This window comes from Calypte anna, chromosome 1, assembly GCF_003957555.1.
Source record: "Calypte anna isolate BGI_N300 chromosome 1, bCalAnn1_v1.p, whole genome shotgun sequence".
Taxonomy (NCBI): Eukaryota; Metazoa; Chordata; class Aves; order Apodiformes; family Trochilidae; genus Calypte; species Calypte anna.
In genome coordinates this window covers 32,512,463-32,539,633 of record NC_044244.1, presented here as the reverse complement: position 1 = coordinate 32,539,633, position 27,171 = coordinate 32,512,463, and the positions used below count along the sequence as shown (strand labels likewise).

Here is a 27,171-nt window from a genome sequence, read left to right as displayed (position 1 = left end):
AGACTGAAGGCAGGGTGGCAGGCAGCTGCTTCTAATATTTGTTTTATTAGTGAGAGCTTACACTGTGCTATGTGCTCTGATTTCAGTTTGAAAACATGAGTATGATGAATGTAGCAGATGAGAAGGGTAAGAATTAGCCTAATGTTGCTATTTAAAGGCCCAATAAAGAGAAGTATTACTGAGGATGAATTAAAACACAGATTGAAAAGGAAGCTAAAAGAAATCCTTTTCTCAGAGTCTATATATAAAGACTATAGGGACACAAGAGAATAAAAAAAAAAGCCCTCCTTATTTTTTATTACTTATTATATTACTTTATTACTTACAAATGGTCTGTATGTAAAATTTTCTTCATGTATTTTCTCTTGGATATTGTAAATACTACAGCTGGTATCAAGAAATTTTTACCTTAGACAGTGCTTCATCATGCACGACTGTATTCGTTGTTAAAAGTACAAGAACTGTCTGAAGCAATTTAAGTTCTTCAAGGCTATTTTCCATCAGTTGCCAAAGCATGTTAATAATGTTTCCTGCTGCAGCCTACAAAAACATATTATTTGGCCAACAGTTATATTTACATACTGCTAAGTCATGTACACATGTAAGAATAGCACTCCTATAAATGCATTTTACTGAACTTGCCTGTTTGTCTATAACATAGGATGACATTGAGAACATAAAGCCAATTTCATTGTCAGATGCTTCCCAACAATATTTTTTAATTAATTGATGACAGAAACCTCTTAATGTGTAGTCTAAATTAAAGTACTGCATTTTCTACTTGGAAATCTAGAAAAGGCAGTAAGAAGACAGTTTGTCCTCAAAATTTATTCATATCAAAGAAAACTTTATTGTGTAATTTTACATTATGCAAGCACAACTGACGGTATATTTGAACAGTATTATTTTCACAAGCTTCTTAGCACCCTATATTTGCAGTCCCATAACATGTCATGACATTTACAGTTGCAGGAAACATGCATACATTTTATCTGATTTTGAAAAGTAACTTAACCAAAACTTAATACGTAATGATAACACACAGAGTAAATTCTGTGGATGACAGCTTAGGAATTATATTTATCAAAGACCATTGCCTGTTCTGTTCTGTAATGTAAGAATGCAAACTAAATGAGCTGGTTTGAAATCTGATTAATTTCCTTCTTAACTTACTAAATTTTCATCACCTTTTTTTTTTTTCCATGGTCAAAATGCTTCTCTTTTAGATTACAGTTTTTTAAACACAGATACAATTTAAATATTTTGCAGACTTTGTTCATTAGAATACAAACAATCTCCTAAAAAAAGCATTCACTTTCAGTTTGAGACCTGTATTTCTCACATTAAACTATTGATTTATTTATAAAGAATAAAATATATATACATTTATATCAATGTATTTTATCTTACCTCTGAAACAACTTCATGGGACATGAGCCTCTGTATGGCTGCTAGACACAGCTGAGTGATCTTTGGTTCCTTTGTTCCACAACCCATTAGAAAAGGCTGAACTACCTCTGAGCTGTTCTCTTTCAAAGCTTTCAAAAAGAGACATGGAATCAGTCGACGTTTAATACTTTGAAGAATACAATGTAAAATATCTTAATTGTACTTATTAACATATATACACACACAAAAAAAAAACCTCCAGTGCTGCAAATCTGGGATTTGCTCTTGCACCAGAGGGAAAGTCAAGTGAAGAAAGACACTGCACTGTCCCAGCTCACCTCCACAATTCCCCTGGGTGAGGCTGAAATCCCAAGCACCTTTTCCCTTACACACTCAAGTGATTTTCTCTTTCCAAATCCAAACCATCCATTTTGTCCACTTGGTTGGTAGGAAGCTGTAAGGTTCTGCCCACTCCCCTCTGGCCTTGCAGCAGTGAGCAGCCCCAGGCTGGAAGCCTCCTCCTTCTGCTTCATTTCCCCTTGGCACCCAACTCAAACGCAGCTCAAAGTGTGGCATGGACACACAGATCAAAGCACGTGGCACAAAGCAAAATGCAACCAACAAAACAAGAGGAGAAAGAGACTGAACTGTTTGTCTCCTGGGTACATACACCTGGCTGTAAATTTTACACCTCTGTTTTAGTAAGAAAAGGCAGTTTCTTAAAATGAAGATTTGTCAGGAAAAATACAAGTTTCGAGAACTTTCAGCTTCTGGGGAATTTCTGAGGAGAAAAAACATCTTCACAATGAACACAACATTCCACACTAACATTTTAAGAAGTCTTCCCCATAAACATAATTCTAGAAATTTGAGATAAAATTCTTTTTTCTCTTTTTCTCTTTAAAGAGAAAATATTTCTGAAAGATGACTCTGACTGATCAGTGCTTTTTTGTTTGCAGGTGCAGTTGTTGATTCATGCAAGGTATTAAGATTTTAGCTGCTCGTCACCATTTCAGGTATTACGAATTTCCTCAAAGTTGAAAGCACAGTGTGTGTTCTTCCATTGGATTTCATACACCATGATTTAGTCTACATGTAATAAGAGAAATGTGTTCATGAAAAGGTTTGACACCCATTTTTAGAGCATGGATCTTATGACAAAAACAAAAAATACATTCTCACACAAAATGGAGACAAGATTTTATTTCTTCTACTGAGCAATTTGAAAGTTTGTGTCTCAAGAAGTTTGCTATTATGTATCACTACAACTAATTTGGAAAAAAAATGAAACATCAAGGTAAAAAGCTACAAAAATAAGCTTAGTGACATTTTTTAACTGAAGCACTAACATGACATATAAGTATCTATGAAAAGGATAGGTTGATATAAATTATCAGATGCCAACTTTCAATGAGAGAATAGTTCTTACATGGTAACATTAACACATATCCAACCCTGAGTTTTGTCATCCTCTTCAGAGCCAGTATAGGCTCTATGTCCAGTTGGCAGACCTTGCACTAAATGCCTAATCAAAAACTACACAAGTATCAGCATAAATGTGAATGAACAGGTATTTTCACTGCCTGTTTAACAATCTTCTTTGATTTCAATGTTTGTTTCTGTGGGGTTTTTCTGGGTTTTTTGGTGTGGCTTTTTTTGTTTGGTTGGGTTTTTTTGGTTTTTTTATTTAGCTATGAAGCAAATAAACCAGCTTCTAAAATATACCTTATAAAACCTATCCACCTCCTAGGAGATACACTGTGATTTTCAAACTAAAACAAAACATAGGCTACTTCATAAAAAACTTGGTCCCAGTTAAGAGATGTAATCTAGGCACAGATTCACAGAATGGTTTGGGTTGGAAGGGACCTTAAACACAGTTCCAAGCCCCCTGTCATGGGCATCTATTAGTCAGTGTCTGTATGTCACCTGCATACCTTGCTTCCTTTACAGCCTATGAACACATGAACAACAGATCCTAAACAACTCACTCTAACCTGGGAACAAATACTTCTTCACTGATACAGATTTCTCAATTACCACTAAATTCTAAGCATTATGCAGGAAAAGAAAGCAACATTTTTACAAAGTTATCACCAACTATTTATCCTTAATAAAAGACTCAATAAAGTACCGAATGGCAAATCTGGCATGAGAATAAATATAAACCTTTTACAGAACCTTCAGAACAGCATTTATACAATTTTTTTTACTTTACAAAGCTTCAAAATTAATGTTTGGTAGATCTGGTTTGGTGCTGATCATTAGCTTCAGTCTTAAAATGCAGAAAAATTTTGCAAGTCTACTTCCATTTTGCTACCAAAATTCTGGAAGAATATATTAAAGAAGAAATTTATCATAATGTACCATATCTAAAAAGAAGTTTTGGGAAGGTAAAACATAATCCTCAATTCCATCACCAAGATTTTAATTCTTTAACAAACAAACAAACAAAACCCTTCTAAAACATAAATATGAACTGTAGATATCAGAACCATGTGGAAGCAACTTCTCACATTTGTCTCTTGTGATATCAAGCAAAAGCTGAGTTCTTTTTGAATTACTCAAATCCTCATCAATAAATTACAAACCATCACAGACTGGCAAGATGAAGATTTGAAACAGCTCAACTATTCCAAGAGAAAGAAATAAGTTAGATCAGTGATCTCAGAGTTCTGGGAATGTAAACACATCTCACAATACCTACTACTTCTGTGTATTTGTCACATTAAGATCGGATCTATTTTGCTAATAATGATAATCCTACACAGTGTAATACTTCAAGAAAATATCACATCAGCTTATTCAAAACAGATAGAGTTGTTCCTGTCTCTTTTAGTGATGTGACAGTTTACATCAAATATAAAGAAAACCCACATTCTGATCAAAACACTTGTTTTATTACTAGAATGTCTGATAGATATTCCTAAATCATCTAGCAGTCAAAAAGTATCTATTTCTCTTGTTTTCCCAATTACGGTAGCCTTCTGCAGCTTTATTATTACTAAAGCATAGATATTGTCTTCCTCTCCCAAAAAAATGTAATTAGCACATAGAAGACACTAGAGATCTTGCCACTTATTTATGCACAAGATGATATTACAACTCCTACCTTAAAAACCACAAGAGTCCATAAAGAACTGGGACTATTTAATAGCATTATGTCGGAACTGTAGAATGTTAGGGTAACGTGTAAGCAAAGTATATGCTCCCCTCTGTTCCACAGTTTCTTACTGGGAAGAAAATTATTACCCTATTACCCTATTAGAAAATTATTACCCTATTAGCAAAATTAACTAAAGACAATAACTTTTAGGACCTGCTGGTTTTCCAAATCTTGTAACAACATATCTAAGAATTGTTTTTTTTATTATTAATGAAATGGATAGTAACTACATTCTAGTTTAAACTATCCAAAAAAAAAAAAAAAAAAAAAGTACTTACAAATTCTGACCAACTAAGAGGAGAGTTCCCTCAAAAAGACTTAAGTAAAATTACCTATCCATGGTCCAAATCAATGATCTTTCACATCTCTTCACTTTGAAATTAAGATTTAAAACTGAAGAATTTTGCAGGATTAAAAGCTAGCTTTCTAAAATAGAAAGTTCTTTACACAGTAATATGTCAAAGAAAGTTGACAGCTTCCCAAGTGACTAACTAGAGATTTCTCTTGTTCATTTGTGTATTTTGATATAGCTGACATTACCTGGCATAGTTTTCCCACTTATGTCAGCGTTCATGACAGCAGTAAAAACAAAGAAAATAAACAAATAAAAAAAGAGGCATTAAAGTGAAGTATGGAGGGATGGGACTGCTACTTCAAATAATTATAGGAAGAGCCTCCTTACCAATACTGGATTTACATACCTTAAAACAAGAAATAGCTTTACATCTGCCTTATTAGGATCTTTCAAACAATTTAGCATTTTAAGGATTTGGACTACACTATGGGTAGACACTCAAGTATTAATATAGGAACATTCAAACCTAGCCACAGGCTTTACTGGCAATTGGCAAAAAGCCATCAATTTACACAATATTTAATAAAGGTTAAGAAAGTCAGAGATAGTGTTTTAAGCACTTACAAAGCTGACGCAACTCGCGAGGTATCTCAGGTCCCTCAGTGGTTTCTTAACAATGGTAAATCTTAAATTGAATGACTCTGTCACAGATCAAGATGTATTTTTGCCTGCCAGGCACAAGGCTAGACTTTCACCCTAAACACACAGATGAGGCTCATACTGCATAACTCCACACAGAGAACTCCACAACAGCTGCGGTGAACGTAGACGAGAATAAAACATTGAGAACTTGGGACTCTAAGCATTTCATGCTATTTTTCTAAGTAGATGATTACTTTTGTAGAGCCACAACTGAAAATAAAGACCTTCCTCAGCATCAGTATAGCACTAACATGAAAAATTTTCATGCTGCTCAATTTTTTGCTAGGTACCCAGCACTGATATGGCACACATTAAAAGACATGTAGGATTACTACACATTTCCAAGACATCTTTTTAACATTTTGATCTGTAAACCAGATTTATTTTCCCCAAAGCATCCCAAATAATTACCTGCCAAAATATCAGTGTTCCGTGCAGCTATTGTTTTCACTTTTATTATTCCTGATTCAGCAGCCTGGAAGAGAAGAAAATAAGTAATTTACATGCTGTTTCATACATCAATATTTGGAAAGGAGTAAGAACACCGAAGACAGATAAAAACATAGAGTCTCAGAGCAAAGATGTTTTTGTAGTGTTTTCACAGTAAACAGACCTAGAGCAGAAGGGAAACCTTTGTAGCTTCTAGAATTTTTTTCCAGAATTCCATGGGAAGGGGTATATTCAGTTGTTCAGAAGTTTTAGCAACCACAATTCTCACTGTATTGTCTCCCAGTCCAATGAATGCAAACCCTCCCCCTGTTACATAGTCTCTGTACAGTTTTAACTATGAAACAATTAACATGATACATAATCTGTCACATTCATCAGGTTGGGGTGCTGAACGAACTGAGAACAACAGCAAATGGATCAGTGCTTAGTTTAACACTTAAGCAATGTAATCCAGTTAATTCACTGAATGGGATGCATGGCACTTGAATATTGTCACTGTTCCAGGTAGCAGTATTTTCCATTTGAAATCTCACTCTGCTCTGACAAGATGTATCAGAATGAAACCTATTTTGCCATGGACTTTGTCTCCCAAATGCCCTATACAATTTACTCCAGAGCAGTACTATAAAGAAGCCTTCCTGATTTACCATACAATCCACAGCAATAGTTCCTTCATTTTCACCCTGTGACCTGACAGAGCAACAGCACCTTCTTCTTCCTCATCCCCTCAGCAGGACCTGAGGTGATAAAGATGCACAGACTGCCTGGACACCAACCAGATGCAGCACAGCTGAGCAGCCCACCCTGGAGATCACAAATTCCTGCCAGGGAGCAGCAATTATCTCTTCAATTGTCCATAAATGCTTCCCTGCATAAATCACTGAAGTAATGTTCTCTAATGAAATCAAACCAAGCTGAAAATGTAACACCAAGAATCTGCATTTCAAAACTATGATTCCTGACAAGCTTTTTGTGCAAAACATAAAGATACATTGCAAATGGTGCCATTGCATTTTTTAATTTTGTTGGTATGTTATAATCCTCTGGAAACAATTCAAGAAATCCTGTTCAACACACTGTGCATTAAAATAAATGTTACAGGCTTTCCCAAATGATAGGACTAAAATTGCTGGAAAACACTGGTCTGCCAAATTTGAAAGCACATTTCCTCTCATTTCAGCTTTGTATTTCTGTGTACTTCCCACATTTCCATTTTTCCTCTGATACTACTCTTTAAAGTGTGCCATCACTTTATAGAACAGATTAGAGAAGCAGACAAACTGTGGCAGCAGAAAAAACAGCAGCAGTACATAAAGTTCTACCAAGTAATAATATTTCCCCTCCATCAAAACATTACTTCAACAACATTTCCCAGAAAGTCAGCTTAAGATGAATGTATGGATTCAAAATCAAATTAATTAAAATTTCATAAACATATATATCAAAAGACCTAAATTAGAAATGTGGAGCTGAAATTTTCAACTTCTTGTTTCTTTTAATTTCCCAACACAAACATGAAAGACTCAACACTGCCTCATCAGCAGTGAAGAGGTTCATAACATTGTGTGTTTGTTTAAGCTTTGCAGAACAGTGGTTTCTACTTTAAAAATACAGATAGAATAACAGACAGTACAACATACAAATACATCTTTCATATAATTAAAACAAGGAGCCAAATGCAGTTCTCATTTATTTTAATTAAGTTAACTTAATGTGTTGAAGTGTCTACATTTTAAGTCACTCCTCATTCTTCTTCAGTCATGAACTGCCAGCTAATTAGAGGGGGGCATCTTGTCACAACAAATTGTTCCTATTAATTTATATGAAGGACTTGTCACAGTCCAACTTCAATTATCTTCACATGAAACCTCATCACAGCTACTGGCTATCAATTTCTTCTTTGCCAAGTGACAAACCCACTTGGAATCAAAGAAACACTAAGCCTGCTCACATACTTGAAATTCTTCTGCATGAAGAAGGAAAAAAATTATTTGCAATATAATGTTTCCCAGTTAGTTGTTTCCATGATAGTTTTATATAAAATAGTAAAGGTAAATACAAGGTAAAACAAAACAACAGCCAATAGAATCTTTACTACTGCTCTAAATATAACAGATTTCTCCATGAAATACAGGACGTTCTACGATTATCTGCATCGTGCTGTGATTTCTATTTAGAATCCCAATCCAAAGTGCTTACAGATAAAAAATAATTCCACTGCACATATCCTGCAAACAAACCAACAAAAAAATCCCCAGTATTTCACTATACAAGTAAAAAAGACCATACTAACATTTACAAGAAATAACTTTAGTCAATCACAAATAACCAGTAGAAAAAATGAGAGTATTAATAGCTATGGCTATTCTGTATACATCAATATAAAACTGTATTTGGATTGCATCCATTTAACTTGGCAAATTGAAAGACCTCTTAATAGATTTTGTTTACAAATTTACATCAACTACTACAGGACTATGCCCCATTAGAAAAGGATCTTATAAAAACACTAATCAAGGAGATGACTAGCATCATACTCTTTATTTAGGGGGACAAACGTTATAATTTACTTTCACACGAATATAAGGCATCATGTTCTTAAAGCAGTCACAGCTTTTAAAGTAATATTATTTGTTTCATTTAGCATCACATTTAATAGCAGTATAATGAGCAAGTACATTATCTGTTTAATTTTAAAAGGAAACAAATACACACAATTCTTGTAAGAAAGCTCAAAGTGTACCTGAAACCTTCAGTCAATTAGAAAAACAGACTTCCTATTCTGCTGCTTTAGTAACTATGATATGAACTGAAATAAAATGCCTCAAACACACACTCACCATTATTGAGTTTTGCTTCATGTTTCTGCTAAAGCAACAAAAGCAACCAGTTTGGGGAGAGGAAATATTGATGAAGAACAGAAACTGACTCTCCGACATAGCACATATTCAAGGTTAATCTCTTCTGGTACTCTGATTTAGTCTTAATCAAGCAGTCAATAATCTCACAGCAAAATTCAACAAGACCCCTGAGCTCAAGCACTTGCCCTATTATCTTTATCCTTTCTTGGAACTTGCTAAGTATTTGCTAATTAATCAGAAATCACCCTTCACAGAAAACAAATGCAAATGGAGACCTTATGTACAAAAGAGTCAAGACACACATGGTGCAGTTTCAAGGAAACTGAAAACAAGACTGTGCATAACAATATCTACCTCCTGGCCTCAAAGTTCCTGTCCCAAGGTATTAGTCTGACAACTTTCACAGCTCCCTGAGAACCTCACCCTAAAGCTACCTTACACACAGAAGCTCTCTGCACAAGAGAGACCAGGAGGTGGAAATTCACAAAGAAAACTCAACCCTCATTTTAGGAGTTTCTCAGATGCAAAACTCTTCCCCTACTCGAGGTTTTTCAGTCTTCAGTTCAAACAGGGAAGAACTTCAACCAAATTTTTGGAAATGTTAACCTCTGTGTAGGACCAAAAGCACCAAGCAGGTATCAGAGACAGGAAACGTCTGCTCGGGCACTCAGCAAGCAAAGACTTAACCCACCCTCAAGCAGAATCAACATTTTCCAACACCTAGGTCAGAATCAAGAGCTCCATTTCTCCACATCATAGTCTGTGTGCACATATTTAAAGATCCCTAACTCATAAATAGGATATGGAGATATAAGGATAACTGTGGTACACAACTCCACTAACTACTGGCCCAGACAATGTAAAGCAAGCCACTCATGTCAGCAGCAGAGCAGTAATGTATCTGAAAGGCACTGCTTCCTCACATCTGTCTTTCAGGGACACTGTGAAAGCTCTTAAACCCTCTTAAACCAAACTGCAGTGGATCAGCAGTCCATATTACCCAAAGATACCACTATAGCTAACTCCAAGATGATGATAACATTACCTGGCAGCCCAGTGCCACAATGAATAATGGCACAGTGTATGCTTGAACACAGAACTGTAATTATTTAGTGGTTTATTTTTCACAGGGAAAATATTGTGGAAGCCCTATTGCAAGGTAGCAATGCACATGGACAAGAAAGTAACGTGCCAGAGGGTCAGATGGGATGTGATCCAACAGCACATCAGCTACTCCACAGTAATCCCTATGGACCTGCCTTTACTCTGGGGTAAATGTTGAAGAGCCACCCTTGATACACTGCAGAATAACACGACTGTTAACTTTTCATCAGAGAAAGATGACACAAAATTCTAATCTCTTACCAATGACCCTTTTCAGAAAGTGAAAAAGAAACACCAAACCACTGTATCTAAGAAACTTCTAAAAAGTTCTTTACAAGTTTTCAAAAAGGGTAAAATTGCTGATCTTAAAAAACTGGTATTTCCCAAGTAGGACCAAAAGTCAGCATCTTTTTCCATTTTTAAACAAAAAAATATACACACACATAAAAATAGCTAATGTAACAAGTAGACGTGCTAGTTTGTACTAAGGCTTGACCTAACTTTAAATATGTTTTTGTACAAAGTTTGAATTTTGGTAGAGACGTTACAAAAAAAAAAGATAAAGAATTTCCACCACTAATGCTCTGAATAACCCTTTTGTGTTTCAGTTATATGCTCAGAGCAAATTATTTCTCCAGAGATATTACAACTGCCGTAAGGTTTTCAGCTTTTACTACATAAGCTTCTGATTGCTCTTTTCTGAAAAGAAAAGCATTCAGGAATGCTTCCAGGAATGATGTTCTGTGTTTGTGCTTACATTACACTGTTTGCCAACCTTTTACTAAGATTGGATGAGAGTAACATGTGTCATCCATGGCCACTTCCACGTCTACTACATGAAATAAAAAGTGTTGGGTTTGTTGGGGTTTTTTGGTTTGTTTTGGGTTTTTTTTTGCTCAGCATTACCTGTTTTTCCAACTGGAACACTATCCCTACAACCAATAGTTTAGATAAAAGATCCTCTGATATAAAGTGCAGTTTCACTTCACTTCACTGCTATTCTGGGCTTGCTTTGCAAAAGCACATTCTGGACCATTACTACACTGCTGAACTATTATTTGGAAAATGACAGGCTCACAAAGAGCTCCACACTAAATCAACCTCATGAAAGTATTTGAGTGTATCACGTTAGTAAAAAAGCACTGTATTTGCCTTCTGTGTTTTCTCCTTCCTCCTCAGGAGTACAGTCCTCACTCAGCCCCTTCCCTTTTATAGATGCTCATTCTACCTGTGATTTAAAGCAGTGAAATGCCACTTTTGATCTGACAGCACTGTGCTCTCAAGGGGATTTATTATATTGAATGGTTTGAATATATTTGGCTAAAAGGATGCTCACATTCTACTGCCTTGGAGCAAAAACTATCAGCAGAATCTCTGGGAATAAAGCACTGCTTGCCACAGAGGCAGGTACAGGCACCAAGCTCACAAACCAGCTACTTATGTGAGCTGGACACATACAAGCCCATGCACTCAGCGGCCAATGTCACTGAAAGAACACTCTCTTTCAAGGACATGGTGATGGGGAAAGGTTACTGATGACAGGGGAGAAGTAGGCATCACACACATCTCAAGGGAGGGCACAGAAGAGCATTTAGGGCAGTACAGGCCAGTCACTTCACACCACTCCCTGGGAAGGTTATAGAATAAATCCTCCTGTAATCCACATTTAGGCACATGCAGGACAAGATGATTAGAAACAGCAAATATAAATTTAGCATGAGCCTCATCAACTCCACTGCCTCCTAACAATGAGATGATGAGCAGCATGGCTAAGGAAAAAGCACTATCTGTATCTTGACTATAGCAGAGCCCTTGACTGCCAAATGGCATCAAAATGATGATTTCAAATCAAGTGATGATCTTCCAATTTCACAATTGGAAATGGCATCAAAATGATGAGATATGGACAAGTGGACAGTAAAGTGAGTGTAAGATCACCTGAAAGAGTCATTAGAAATGGCATAAAGTACAGCTGGTATTGAGTTACTAGTGGTGCTCCTCAGGGATGGATACTTGGGATTATTAGCATTTAACATCTTTATTAGCAACCCAGATAAAGGCACAGAGGATATGGACAAATATAAAATGCAGGGTACTGTTCAACATTCAGGGGGGTGCATTCAGAGGAACCCAGATAGGCTGGTACCAAATTCATACAAAGGCCAATGCAAAGTCCTGCCCCAGGCATCAGTACAGGCCAGGGGCTGACTTTGCAACCCAGGGTCCTGGTGGACATCAAAGTGGAACCAAGAGCCAGCACGGAGCCCTTGCAACAAACCCAGCCAACCACATACTGGCCTGTATTAAGAAAACCATAGGCAGCTGGTCAAGGGAAGGTAAGACTCCCCTCTCTTTGGCTCTTGTGGGATTAATAGCTGGAGTAATATGCCCAGTTTTAGCCTCCCCATTGCAAGAAAGACATTGGCATGATGGAACAAGTTCACTGGAGGTTTACCAAGTCAGCTTGGGGGTGGAGAACAAGAGACAGGGAGATGTTGCCAGAGCTGCACTTGTTCAACCTGAAGAAGAGGAGACTAGGGGGAAGGCTTGTTAAACTCCACAGCTTCCTAAAGGGAGGCTGTAGTGAAGATGAAGCACTTCACAATGGCTGTTCATAAGATTAGTTCCATCCTGGATATATGTACAAACAGAGAAAGAGAGCAGGGAAAAAAAGCAAATAGTGCTCCTGTCAGCTCACTTCATACTCTACAGTTCCTGCACAAGTTTCTCACTATAGTTTTTCTTCCACAGAATTTTACCAATCATAGTAAAATAATATTAATTTTCCTATAAATTTAAACTTTTACTTTGATAAACCACTTTCACTATCACAAAACCTTCAATACAAAATCAACAACATTTTCCAATTTTTAAAGTTTGGAATCACAGATTTATGTGAATTGCTGAAAAGCCTGATTCTGATTCTTTTTCTTTTTAATAAAAAAACATCATCATGCTTGCTGGTTTTCTTTACATTACCTTTATTTAATATATACAAGGCAAGAAACAGCAAACAGACCATTAGTCTCTATTAATTTACAAAGTAGTTTCTTCAGCTGTTCAAACTTTACCCGAGACAGATGCAAATACTCTGGTTTAATCTACAGCATGATCTACTTGTGCTCAGTGAAGGAAATTGTGTGCATTTCTGATCCCAACAACAGACACAAGAACTGAAGATACTAAACTACTAAACTCCAGTTCCTGCCAAACTTGACTCTGCTCAAGGATGGTGCCATTCTCAGATCCTAGAGCTTCGATGCATTTAGAAAAAACAAAAGAAAAAGCAAAAGCATTGACTGATTCTATCACACGTTTTCTCCATCAATTCAAGATTTATGATATTGTAGTTTTGGTTTTAAAAAACATAACCTTATTCACTTCCCACTACAGTGCAACTGTAATAGTTGCCCTCATATTAAAAGTGCTCTTTCACCTGACAGGAGTGACTACTCCTCTGGCCCATTAATCTTCTGAAATTGTCAGTTTGCAGCATCAGCAGTGAGTTCAGAATCCTGAAGGTTAATCATCAGTGATGTCAGGAGGGGTACCAGTGTTATCTAAATTGCTTCATAGCTGCTGCCTCTGAAAGTACCTCACTTGATATGAATGTGGAGGTTAAGATAATGAAATACAAATATTTAATATCAGGCGTTTTCATCTGACAATCAAAATATTAAACAGTTTGGGCACTAGTTCAGAACTGGAGTCACCAAGAATTTCCAAATTCCACTACAGGCTTCCTATATAATCTTAAGGAAACCATAGGAGGCTCACAGGCATTCAATAAGAGATTGAGATGCATAACTTTAAATATTTATAGACTCTTATTTCAATTGAGATTTAGTCTCTGCTGAATGCTCCTTAATTCTTAAAGCCTCTCCTTAAGCCAGTTCAGCTGACCTGCTAGCAGGGGCTGGCTCCATACAGAGGCCCAAGCTTAGACCTCTCTGTTTGAGGCAATTCCATGGAATCAGAAGACAATCCCACACTATTCTGGACCAGCTGCTGGAAGACAAGGAAGAAATGTTACTATATCTCAAGTGGCTAAGATACTCAATGTGCAGGTGACAGACTGAATCAATCCCCTGGCTACAAGATCCTCTAAATAGGTTTTCTTCTTCCCTGATAGTATTTCCATAACAAACCAAGCCTGTACAATCAGTGAAGGCAATTTTGACACTCAAAGTTAGACACCTTAATCCTACACTGAAGTCAAACTTATAAAGTTTACAGACTGTGACACAGAAAATTTTATTCATTATTTTATTCATAAAATTGCAAGGTATTACATGATGGAGAAATTTCATCTATATGTATGATGTGAATAATTTTTGAACACATTTCAAAGACAATTACATGAAATGCAGGTTTTAGAATAAATCTTGGTGCTTAGAACACACTTGAATGTGTGATGGGTCCCTAGAAACATGACAGTACATCTTTAAAAATGTATTTTTGAAAAAATATTGTTGTTCACAGATCAATACTAAAGTAAAAACACAGCGAAATTAATGGGTTCCGAACATGAACCTACCAGACATGGCATTTGGTGAAGATCAGGAATTATAAAAGAACTGTAGGAAATATTAGAGATCACTTATTTCAAGTTACGAGTTGAGCTACAGGCTGGCAACTAAAGAATGCTACAGAATAATATCCAGTCACATGCACAAAACACATGCTTGAATGCAAGCTGCCTCACTACAACCTGCATTTCACATAACATAGTTTCTACATTTCAAAAGAACATTCAAATTATTAGTTAAATGAATACACATTAAAGAAAACAAAAAACTCTACAGTATTTGCATTCGTCTGAACTGAGGCTGTGAAGACCTGAAAATTAACCAACCTGGAAAGCTCAGTGCATGCTAAGTTCCCTGTAAGCTATAGTATTGGAATTATTTAATCAATTTTTACAAAAAAGTAAAGAGGGAAACCCCTAAACTTGGTGTCTCTGACAGAAAACAGTCTACCTACAAAGGTTTTTTCTTTGCCAGGTCCATTTTTCTCACTTTTTTGCTGCAAGAGCTGCTTGAATACAGAGCACTCAGAAACCATTCAATGCCAGTAACATATCAAGTGACTCAAACCCCCAAATCACAAGGCATTTCAGCATGTTGTTTTCTTTCTCAGCCTTCTCTACTTTGTGCACTGCACTACACACAACAGATTTTCTGAAACATTGTTACAGAACAAACAGCTAACATTCCGACGTATTTTTCTAAACTGCTCAGTCCGGTTGCATCAGGAATCCTAGTGATAACTTCAACGTTATAAATGTAATTAATCGATCTTTATCTCTTTAGCATGTCTGAATTTTGCAGTACATCCTCAGATTTAGTTTCATACAGTGACATCAGAGAGGTTCCCTCAAAGGAAAAGCTTCCCAACTCATATTTTGGCATCAGCCCCAAGACATGTTCCAGTTCAGCATATCATTCCAAAAGGGGAATGATTTAACCTGTCCTATATGTCAATCAGTGCAGAAAAGGAAGACTCCAAAGGAAGACGTGTATGAATAAAACCTTTGTTCACATAACACAACACCCCCTTAGGAAGGGCAAATCTACTCTTGGCTCAGAGAACCCACACCACTTCTACTCTAATTAAATAATTTAAAGTTTGCTTTGCCCTTAAGTCATTCAAATACAGACTCTTTTAACTTTTATCCCTGGAATTTTGTAAGGCTACTTGTCTGAAAACAGAGTTACTTTTAAAAGAAGGAAAATAAAAGTGTAAAACTGCATATATACCAAATTAATTTACAAATTGTAAAATTAATTTACAAAACATTTTTTTTAAAAGTCTGTATGCCAAAGGCATGTTCATTAACTCATTAAACAAACACAATGTTCCTGATTCAAACAAATGTCTGGAAAAGACAGTGCAGAGAGGCTAAAATTATCTTTAGGGAGTCTCAAGAGAGCACTTCAGCTGGCCAAAGTATTCAAAGCCAAAACTGTGCTGCTCTTCCAGGTTGAGGGATCTTGATTACTATTTCTTTCCCAGCCCCACTCTTCCAAATGACTGCAGCAGCAAAGAGCCTAAAACACACAGACACCTGCAAGCTGTGACACAGCTGCTGAGCAGAGGACACACCCCAGCCCACCACGGGTCCAACCCAGGCCAAGCTGATGCTACCAGGGAAGGATGCAGCCCCTGCCTGCCCCAGCCCTGATAAGAGTTATTTTTTTCCTGTGTGTTTTTGGTTTGTTTTTTTTTCCAAGCTCATGCTGCTTTTGCTGCTCTTGAAAAGTCAGGAAATAAAAGGAGCCAACATAGAGACTACAAGCCTACTAGAAAGCTGAGTGTTGGAGTGTACACAAGGAGTTAGACAGATTGGAGTTCATGCTGGGAACAACTTGTTGAATATATTTATTTTCCCTCTTAAATCCACTATTTCTGCTTATTGTGTTTCCCCCTTGTATTTCTAAGAACACTTATGCAGTGAAACTATCTAACCAAATCAAAAGCTATTTAGGACTCTAAACTATTTTTAATTTTGTGGTAAGAGAAAATTTTTACTCCAGCTAACTACAGAGAGTACCACAAGCTTCCCACACATCCAGCAAACAGGCTCCAATCAAAGACATCAAAACTCCAGTTACCAACAGGTTAAAAGATTTTTGTAAAGCTTGATGCATATGCCAGTAAGTCAGTATAGAGTTAGAAGCACTACAACACCCTCTAGTACAGAGGAAAGTTTAGAGGCCACTGTATTGAAAATAACAGAATAACAATCAAGTAGTATTGTCTCCTAGGAGAAATGCCAAATTACTTAAGATAACATGAGCATGTCTGTGCCTGTACTGAAGACTGCTTCATCCTCTGTAATTTCAAGCTCCAAAAGATACTGTTTAATTTACACTTGACCCAAGAGCTTCTATTGCATCCCTGGTTGATGTCTATTTTTCCAACTGGGAAATAAAAATACACTGTGAAAATACAGATACATTTTTAAGTTATGTCAACATATAAGCAACGTGGTATATAAATGCTTATATAAATAGTTTTGGCATATCACTGACATAACCACCAAATCCCTCCTTGGTCACAGTACACAGCTTTCACACTTAATACAGTTCTGTGGGTGGTGCTGATCTTAGAAGTATCAAACAGAAAAACCACCTAACAACCCGCAAAGATGGGTATGAATTCTAATAGTAACAGATACATTCCCTACACCCTTAAGGAAAATAAGTCTAGCATCTTAGGTAATCCCCAAACATTGCCAGCAACGTAATTTCAAACCCACAGATTCTTTCTGCAGCTCCTGTTCTCACTGTATTAAGCAACACCACCTAGGAAAATCCTACTTGGGTAGTGTTTGTCACACAGAGCTAAGACAAGGTGGGGATGGCTTTGGGGCCAGCAATACATTGTTCTTTCTTAGTTAAAAGTTCTTTCTAACTAACAGGAAGGAAGTTTGCTACATATTTGTGCCATAAATCTAACATAAGGAGAAACTCTAAATTCTGTGTTTCCTAAGAGATTATAAAAGAGACAGAAAAAGCCTCAGAATCCAGCATTGTAAGTGCCTGAACTTAGAACTACATGATTTCCACACAAATGTGTCCTCACAGACTTAGAAGTAATAGAAAAATATGAGAAAGAAGTGCTATAACCAGTGTAGAGTTCAAGTTCCGTTTCCGATAAGGATTTAAGACCTTGATTCCAGCTCCTCGCTGAGGAGATCTAAATCCCACAGTCTGTGGAATCCCACAGCTCCATTCACCCCCTGCCTCTCCCCAGAATGAAAAATTCCAATAAATCTTTTCAGCTGTGTCACCTACTCTCCTGTTCAAAGAATCATTTAATATTGCTTTGGTCTCCCTGTACCTAATAAATTTTGTAATAACACATGCATTAGAAAGATCTTTAAAAAGTGAAAATGAAAACCCTATTAATAAAAAAAAACAAAACAACAAAACCAGGCTGTTTTTCTTTTCATACCACTTTCCAACCCATTACAGTACTGCTCAAGAAAGGATTCACTCAAATTCATTTCAGCAACATGTAGAATTGAGAACTACACTACAACTTCTATCAGCAGCAAACCTATCAATTAAGCTCATTTTGCAGAATATTAACAGTATTAATGTAAAAATCAAAAGCATGGAATAGACGCCTCATTTTAGAAATGACTGATGATAACAAATAACTGTGAGCAAAATTCCATCAGAGATTGGAAAGATCATTTGAAGCAGTTTCCCTTCATAAAGAACCTACCAAATCTAACAGCTATGATACAGCTCATAACTAATGATTCTGGACTAGGAGTTTTTCAATAGCTTTATCACAGATGATAACTTTATTAGGTGACATGGAAGTTTACACATCAGCTGCATGATAAACCAGTAAATTACGCTGCATGTGGTAGTGATGAGGATAGCCTAGTTATACAGAAAGCAAAAAAGTAAGATTATATGTAGCAAGAATTTTTTAGAAGCCTGTGTTCAACCATTGTTTAAAAAGATGATGCTGTTCCAAATCAGCATGAAGATGCCATTCCTCTGATCATTCTAGCCAGATCAAATCATGATCAGGCCAAATGCATGCAATTAAAATACCTGTTTAGCAATTGAGGCCTGACAAGTCCACTCATTTCCTTTAAAACTGGAAAAAAAAAACCAAAACGCTTCCAGAAGTCGGGGAGGAAAGATTGTTTCCTGTGACTGTATCACACATCCTACTGTAGGATTGTGAGCTTGCAACTCATACTTCTCTGCAAAAGCCCACTGCTCAGAGCAGAAAGAGTTTGAACTCTTCATAAACACCTTCCAGTACTATTCCACAAGTCTACCCAAACTCTAGACAGCTGTAAAAAATTTTAAGTGTTTCTAATGAAGCTATGCAATTTGTTGTTGAGATGTAAAAGGGAGCAATTCAAAAGTTACTTCTCACGAATATAATAAACATGCTGAACTAGTATCAAGAACCTGCATGACTTACTCTGACTTTCAGCAGGACAAACATAATGAAGCATTACTAAAAATACTAGCTTAAGAATTACACTGCCCCTCTCCTTTGCAGATCTTGAAATAAGTAAACATTAACACAGTGGGGACACTTGTTCAGAGACCAAAGAACTCACTCAGAGTCACTCGCAGTAATACGCAGGAGAACGTGGAAGAGGCACCCCACCTCCCTCCCAAAAACAGACACAGGTTTCTTTAGCCCTGACCACTACGTGTTTAATTTACATATGACCACACACAACTTCTCAGAACGGATCACAACTTTCTCTGGTTTTTCTGTGACTGCACACAATCCCTCAAATACATTCCCCTGCAAACTATAAATCCTGTGACACGCTCTGCTCCAGCACCATGCTCTTCATGGCTTTCAAAACAAGCCTGGTCATTCGCTCCAGCCCCTGTTAAAGAGTATAGTAGTTCATACAACATTAAATACGCTATCACTTAACTGGAACTAAAGTCACACTACATACACTATTCCTTTTTTTTCCCTCAGACTGTGATAGCTGTTATCATATATTCCCAGGGTACCTTTCTGCTTCTACAGCTTAATCTGTGTCAATATAATAGTATTTTTCTTCACACTACTGCGTAGAAAAAGTTGTGTTGTTTTTTTTTTTTAATGGCAAGTGGCAAACTGCTGAGAGGGGGAAAGTTAAACCGACCGTCTAAGCACTCAGTGAGAAACACAGTTAAGACTTTTACTTCAAATGGGGGAGAATTCCCCTTCAGCCCAAGTTACCTGCCTCACCCCAACGACTCGATGGCACAAGCTGCACGCAAAGTAAACAGAAGTTCTGAGAAACAAAACACGCAAACCTACTGCCATACATTTATTTACTCCAAAAACACGGGGTATATGCCACACAAGGCCCCGGGCCCCACAGCAACCCCGGGGTCGTGCCCCGGCGGGGTCAGAGCACGTCCCTCACCGTCAGGGCCGCCTCGCCTCCCCCCCGACGAGCCCACTCACTCGGTGCCTGCCCAAACCCACCGGCACCGAGCCCGCCCTCGGGAGAGTTCCGTGAGGAGATGCCGAGACAACCGAGCCAAACTTCGTCTTTCTCCCCCGGGGAGGACGCTTGGGGTGAAGCGGGGCTGCCCCGCTTCCCCCCTTGTCAGCACCCCCCATCGTCAAGGGAACCAGCCCGGCCCACGTCCCTTGACTCGGTAACGCGTCTAAAAACAACAACCAGGACACGCAAAGCCACGTCGCGGCACAGACAGCGCTCGGCAACCCGCGGCCATGGAGGACGGACCCCACCGGCAGCGGTACCGGGTTGTGGCTTCACGGACACGCCGGCAGCCTCCGCTCCGGCCGGGCCCCGCGGAGAGGGAGCCTCCCCCTCCCCCGGCCCCAAAGCGGCGCACGGCCCGGTCCGGCCCGGCCCGTCTCAGCTCAGCCCGCCCCTCACCTCCTTGACAGGGGGAAATTTTTTCCGGCACTCCAGGCTCAGGCCCCGCAGATCTCCCTGCATGTTTTCCAGCAGCTTCTTCACGGCTTCGGGGCTGCTGGTCCCGGACATGGCGCCGCCGGGCCGGCCCGGAGCCGGGCGACGTTCCGAGCGGGCAGGGGCAGCACCTACTCGCTCCGCAGCCCCGGCCGACACGTCTGCGCCCAACACCGGAACCCGTCAGCCGCGGCCCCAGCTCCGTCCCCTCCCCCGGAGCCGCCGCCGCGGCCCCCCCGCTCCCACAATGCCGGGCGCCGTCAGGGGCCGCTTCCGCACACACAGCCCGGGGGCGGGGAGAGGAGAGCGGCGAAGCTCCGGGGGGCGGCACCGGACCTCAGCCGCCGGGCCCCCCGGGAAGGGTGGCGGCAGCGGGAAGTGCTGCGCTTTCCCCGCTGTGTCGGTGCCACCGCGCCGGGCCGGCATGGGGAGGGAGGAGGCGGTGCTGGTGGGACCGCCAGCCCCCTCCAGCTGCCGACGGGGAGGGGACAGCGTGTGGCGTTGGCGAAGAGTAACCGGGGCTGGGGGCGGTGGGGACCCGGGGCCTGGCCCCATGTCACCGGCAGCCGGGCCTCAGCAGCCACCGCCCCGCCGAGCGGCGGGAAGGCCCCGTGCCGGCTCTCGGGAGGGAGGGAGGTTGGCGCTGAACGCGGTTCAGAACAACCAAGCAGACAAAGCAGAACAACCGAGGCAGATTGTTTGGTTTCCGTGTGACTCGTTACATGCTTTGATTGATTGCTGCGGGCAGGAGTGAAGGGCTCGTTCCCTCCGAGGCCCGTGCGGGTACCCGGTTCTCCAGGTGAAGGCAGAGCGAATCCTCCGTGAGAAGTTTTAAGATGAACACAAACAGGGACAAGGGGCACTCAGGTCTCGGATACCCTCCTTGCCACCAGCACCAGCTCAGCCGTGTCCCTCTGAAGCCCGAAAGCTTTCCAACCACCTGTTTTTATCCTACCTGAACAGCGGGCATGAGCTCTTCAGCCAGGAGCTGTAGCTTGTGGTTAGGCTCCCTCTAACTTCAGACGCAGCAAAGGCTCCTTCCCTCCCAGCCTGAACGCTGCTGGGACCTTCCGTCTGCAGGACACCATTCTTCATCGAGCAGTTACCATTTCACAAAGAATTTAGTCTGCAAGATTTGTTTTTCCATATTCTACTTGCTACAAATGCTGTACTCTGGTGGCTGCCCACCTGTAATGCAGCACGGTTCTGTTCCCTTTCCGTAAACCCAGGGAGCTGGAAAGCATTACTGAGTTTCTACAATCTGTAGTTTTTTGGGAATCTTGAAAAAAAGTTATGAAAATAAGAATGGATAATAAAGTTTTACTGACTTACTGTTTAAAATAAGCTTATTTTAAATAATAGTTTTTATGCAGACTTGAATGGAAGTCTTCATTGTTGTGTTGAGATGTTCCAAGATTTCTTTTGTGTGTGTCTTGTTATAAAAGGGAAAGATCATCTCATAAATCTGAGCATCTCTACTTACATGTTTGGGTTCATTTACTGTGACATACATTGCAAATCATACAGTAAATAGGCTCCCTCTGGCACAGATTGTACACTGTACCTGCACACATAAATCTTTGGGTGTGCTTTATCAGGCAAAAAGTACAGGATTGCTTTCTAAGTAACTTATCATTTTAAGTTCTCTATTTTTACAACATTTTCAGGTTACTGCCTGTTAACTTGACAGACCTGGATAAATGGATGTGTTTTTAAAATTGTGTGTAATACTGGCAAAATTGAATTAGGTGGTAAAACTTTATGTGCCTTCAGATGAGGGATTGGGATTTCACTCATGTTTAGTAAAATCAAACCCATAATTCCATAACATTGTTGTGCTCTCAAAATGCATTTGTCTGTGTTCTCAGCAGCTTTTGATTTTTATGTGCTACTTTTAAAACAAGAGTGTTGTCTTCAGTAGCACGATTTATATGCTTAACCAATAAGCATTTTCCTAAGGATTTTCCCATCTAAGTGCTTCCATTCAGGGCTTCAAGCCTGATGTTAATTCACAGACCAGTCCAAATACATTAATAAGGAAGATGGATGATTTGCTAGGAAAACGAGTGAAATAATTCTTGCCCATGCATAGTTATTTGTCAGGTCAGCTTTAATGATTTACTTCCTTCTTTTTGTTTGGACTTTTCCAATATTTACTGTACATGGTGAGCTCTGGGCATACTGGTACTCCCCAAATCTACTTGTCTGCATAAATTAAAACAACTTAAATTTCTTGTGAAATGAGGGTGAATTAACTGCTCTAGAACACCGCCTTTCTTATGAAAAGGGAGCAGGTATTTTGGGTAAAATTTGTTTGAATGTGACATCTGGAGTTAGAGCATCTCACTGTCATTATGTTGTAAATAAGACAAAGATGCAGAAGACTGTAATATGGCTGTATTTCCCTTTTAACACTGGGGAAACAAGTTGAGATTAATAACATGTAAAACAAGCAAATTATTACGTATTTGACTGTATGTGTATACAAATTTTCAGCAAATCTTACTGTTTAATCAAACAAGATTACTGTTTACAGTCAGTTTGAATTGAGGGGCTACTCTTAAATTGTGAATGCCTGATAAATTAACTGATATGGAAGAAAGATAATGGATTTTTTCAAAGCACTAGTAGTGAATTTGTCCACCCTTCCTTACAAAGTAATACCAACCTCTGAAGTAAAAGTACTGAGGGAGTAGATGAGTATATTTGAATAAAATCGACAGCTTTTTGCTGTACAATATTTTTTTTAAGATTGTGTAAAAATTGAGCACCCTGTGCTGGGTTAGGAACTGGCTGGAGGGCCGGGCCCAGAGAGTGGTGCTGAACGGGGCTGCATCCAGTTGGCAGCCGCTCACCAGTGGTGTCCCCAGGGATCAGTGTTGGGCCCAGTTCTGTTTAATATCTTTATAGATGATTTAGATGAGGGGATTGAGTCTATCATCAGCAAATCTGCAGATGACACTAAGCTGGGATGGAGTGTGGATCAGCTGGAAGGCAGGAGGGCTCTGCAGAGGGACCTGGACAGGCTGGAGGGTTGGGCTGATTCCAACGGGATGAGGTTCAACAAGGCCAAGTGCCGGGTCCTGCACTTTGGCCACAACAACCCCATGCAGCGCTACAGGCTGGGGACAGAGTGGCTGAGAGCAGCCAGGCAGAAAGGGACCTGGGAGTCTGGATTGACAGGAAGCTGAACATGAGCCTGCAGTGTGCCCGGGTGGCCAAGAAGGCCAATGGCATCCTGGCCTGTATCAGGAACAGCGTCGCCAGCAGGTCCAAGGAAGTGATTCTGCCCCTGTACTCAGCCCTGGTGAGGCCACACCTCGAGTACTGTGTCCAGTTCTGGGCCCCTCAGTTCAGGAAGGATATCGAGGTCCTGGAGCAGGTCCAAAGGAGGGCAACCAGGCTGGTGAAAGGAATTGAACACAGATCCTATGAGGAGAGGCTGAGGGAGCTGGGGCTGTTCAGCCTAAAGAAGAGGTGGCTCAGGGGAGACCTCATCACTCTCTACAACTCCCTGAAAGGAGGGTGTAGCCAGGTGGGGGTTGGGCTCTTTTGCCAGATGACTTTCAACAAGACAAGAGGGCATGGTCTTAAGTTGTGCCAGGGGAGGTTTAGGTTGGATATTAGAAAGAATTTCTTTACGGAGAGAGTGATCCAGCATTGGAATGGGCTGCCCAGGGAAGTAATGGATTCTCCGTCCCTGGAGATATTTAAAAAGAGACTGGATGTGGCACTCAGTGCCATGGTCTAGCAACCGCAACGGTGGTTCAAGGGTTGGACTTGATGATCTCTGAGGTCCCTTCCAACCCAGCCAATTCTATGATTCTATGATTCCATGAAAACTGTAAATTTATTTAAAAGCAGTAGTGATAAATATTTTGGTATCTAAACTACCACACTTCTTCGGAAGAAAGTTTCAGTGTATTGTTTTTGCTGTAATTTATGCTGTGTAAAATGATGGTTTCTTGAGAAAAATAAGATTATTTCATTATCTTAATTATTTTTATAATTTTGGCTTTCAATTGCAAATTATCCATCTTTTCTTATTCCAGGTGTCTGGTGACATTGAAATGGGAGCATGCTATAGTCTGCCCATATTTTTAACAGCTTGTTGGTAACCCTACCACCTCTATTAAGTGTAACATATTAAATTTCTTTAAAAGCTGTTCTGGCTCAAGTTCTACCCTTTTCACTAATCTCAATTTCTTCTGTGCTCTGCTTTGTAGACGAGGAAAAGAATTTTCTCTTCTTACTAAATTTTAGAATTGTAGATTTATTAGTCTGCTGATGTGCATGAAAAAAACAAATTACTCTTCAGTTGTCTATTACACTGCCCAGTGTTGAGCTTTCAGTCATCTACTCTCCTCTTTGCAGACTACCAGCAGCCTTCCTTAATTATCTCAGACAAAATTGGACATACAATTGTAATAGTACCCAACTCATGGTACCGTAATGGAAACCTAATCTCAGAATACTGCAACAATATATTCTGGGGAATTTCATCTCCTTCTAAAACTGAGATTTTTATGAGTTTATAGTATCACATAATTTCTGTGTATACATTGTGACACCGTTTGAACCAAGCAGAGCGTTTGTGAATTTGGTGAAATCTGCTATAATTCAGGATTTTAGGAAATTAGATGTAGAGTTACTTTAATATGCATCATGTCTGTTAATTAAAAAGGTGGGGGTTTTAAGGTTAGGTGCAGTCTCCATCCTCTCTGAAGGCCATTCTGTGTTTAATAGTTAAAAAACTCAATAAATTAGTTTAAAATTTATTTGCATACTTCTCTTTTTATCATTTAGATTTGTCATACATATTTTTTCAGTGACCAGCTTTGACACTTTGTCTGCTCAGCACTGCCAGCCAAATGCAGCAGGATTGCTGTGGGTTTGGAGATGAATGGTACAAGTGGCTGCTGAACTGAAAACTGATATCCTGGATACAAGAATTGGGAGTTTTACACATGCCTGAATCTCAGTGGCATCTTTCAACCACAAGATCATCTCTCTCACTATTTTGTTGTACACCTTTTTTAAATGCAGAAGATTTATTAGTCAAGCTAACTGGAGCAGTTAAACTCTTTGAACTATCCAGAATCTCTTTAAGTGACACTGGTTTGATTGTGAATGTGACTTACTGTAGTTGCATTTCATTGCAAGAGATAAAAAGTTCTTGCCTGCCTTCTGATATGTTTTGAATCCCTCAGCTTCAGTTCAAGTCACTCTGAAGTCACAGTGGAGCAGTTCATGTGGGCATCTCCGAGGGCACATTATTTTTATTTGCACGCTAAAAATGCTCGTTAGCTGTTAAGCTAAATGTGTATTGCACTGCAATTACTACATTGTTGCTTTGTTATTCAATTATATGTTATTTTGTGATGGGCTGTGGGTGATTGAAATCATTCCCTGTGGCTTCATGGCCCCAATTACCAAGAAAAATGCTCATGAGACCTAATGTGATTCATTAAATTACCCCCTGGAACCAGTGCCCGTGTTCATCCCAAATGATGTGTATAAGCCCTTTTGATTGAATTAAGCACGGGGTAGCATCTGGCTGTATTAATTTCAGGTGTTCACTGCTAGTTACAGTCCACCCTGATAAATGGATGCAGATACAGGCCTTGAATATGAGAACAGGGTTCTGCTGCCACATGATACAGAGTCAAAACTATCCATGTGTGATAGTGTTTTCAGAGTGAACTCAGGAATTTAGCCTGTGTTCCTCTCTGCATAGGTATGAGCATATATTTACATACTAGTACATATTCAGCTTGTATATTTGCACTGTATATATAGTTTCTTTTGTTTAGTCTATTAAAACAGCAATCCCAGCTGCTGTCTCTCAGTGAATCATCTTCAGTGTCATAACAAACTATGAGTAATTGTGTCACATTATCCTTATGGCCACTGACAAAGATGTTAAGTAGCTAATACCCAAAATATCAGACCTATGACATGCATTCAGTACTCAGCAATGTCAGAGTCTTGTCAGGGCCATGCACAATCTCTCAAGCAGAGGCTTAGATATTTCCATCGCTTTTATGTAGCCAGCCAGCAAAACTGTTTTTCTAATTTTTCCTCCTTGAATCTTGTCGGAACAAATTGTCAAAACAGTGGTATTTTGTTTGGGTTTTTTTGTTTGTTTGTTTGTTTTGCACTGACCTTTAAATTACTGGCCATAGAATCAGCTGAACCTTTTAATGTGGGGGGTTTTGTGGGTTTTTTTGTTTGTTTGTTTTTGAGAAGAAGCTGCTACTGCTGTCCAGTGCTTGAATTAATATCTTGCTGTCCTCTACCCAGCAGTGTAACAACACACAAACATACATGATACTCACAAAATCTTATCATCTTATCATCTGATAAGATGGGGTGAAACTCCCATACTCTTCACACTTAGAACTGAGCATGAGCCAGGACAGATTAAATAACTTTTTCAGTTCACAAAACAAGTATGTGGCTGGCCCAGGAAACAAACATAACTCTGTGCATTAGGTTGAATCTGCCCTTTCATTCCCTTATACAATAAACAGTATTGATTACATAACAGAATTATTATCTATTCAAGCAGCACCTGGGGTTTTTCCTTGCATGGTACTTAATGCACATCACTCATTATATATATTTTTCTGCTACATGTAGGAAATACCAAAACCATGATGGAGATTTTACTTGACAGTTGTTTACATTGAAAAAAACCATGCTGACTGTCCCTGCTACCATCTTCACTATTAGCACAGCCTGAGGTCACAGTCAGATGATGAAGAAA

The 27,171-nt window shown here is 39.3% G+C and overlaps 1 protein-coding gene across 2 annotated transcripts in view; it reads right to left on the bottom strand.

Annotated features, from left to right (window-relative positions):
• MON2 (MON2 homolog, regulator of endosome-to-Golgi trafficking) overlaps window positions 1-20,562 on the bottom strand; it is a 70,098-nt gene extending 49,536 nt beyond the window's left edge. For both annotated transcript variants that reach the window (XM_030445767.1, XM_030445761.1), the window contains exons 1-4: window positions 20,367-20,562; window positions 5,964-6,027; window positions 1,411-1,538; window positions 409-540 (exon numbers count right to left, since the gene is read on the bottom strand). In XM_030445767.1, the coding sequence (XP_030301627.1) occupies window positions 409-540; window positions 1,411-1,538; window positions 5,964-6,027; window positions 20,367-20,477 (435 nt within the window). In that variant the 5' untranslated portion in view covers window positions 20,478-20,562. The remainder of the gene's footprint in view (window positions 1-408; window positions 541-1,410; window positions 1,539-5,963; window positions 6,028-20,366) is intronic.
• Between the last annotated feature and the right edge of the window lie 6,609 nt (window positions 20,563-27,171).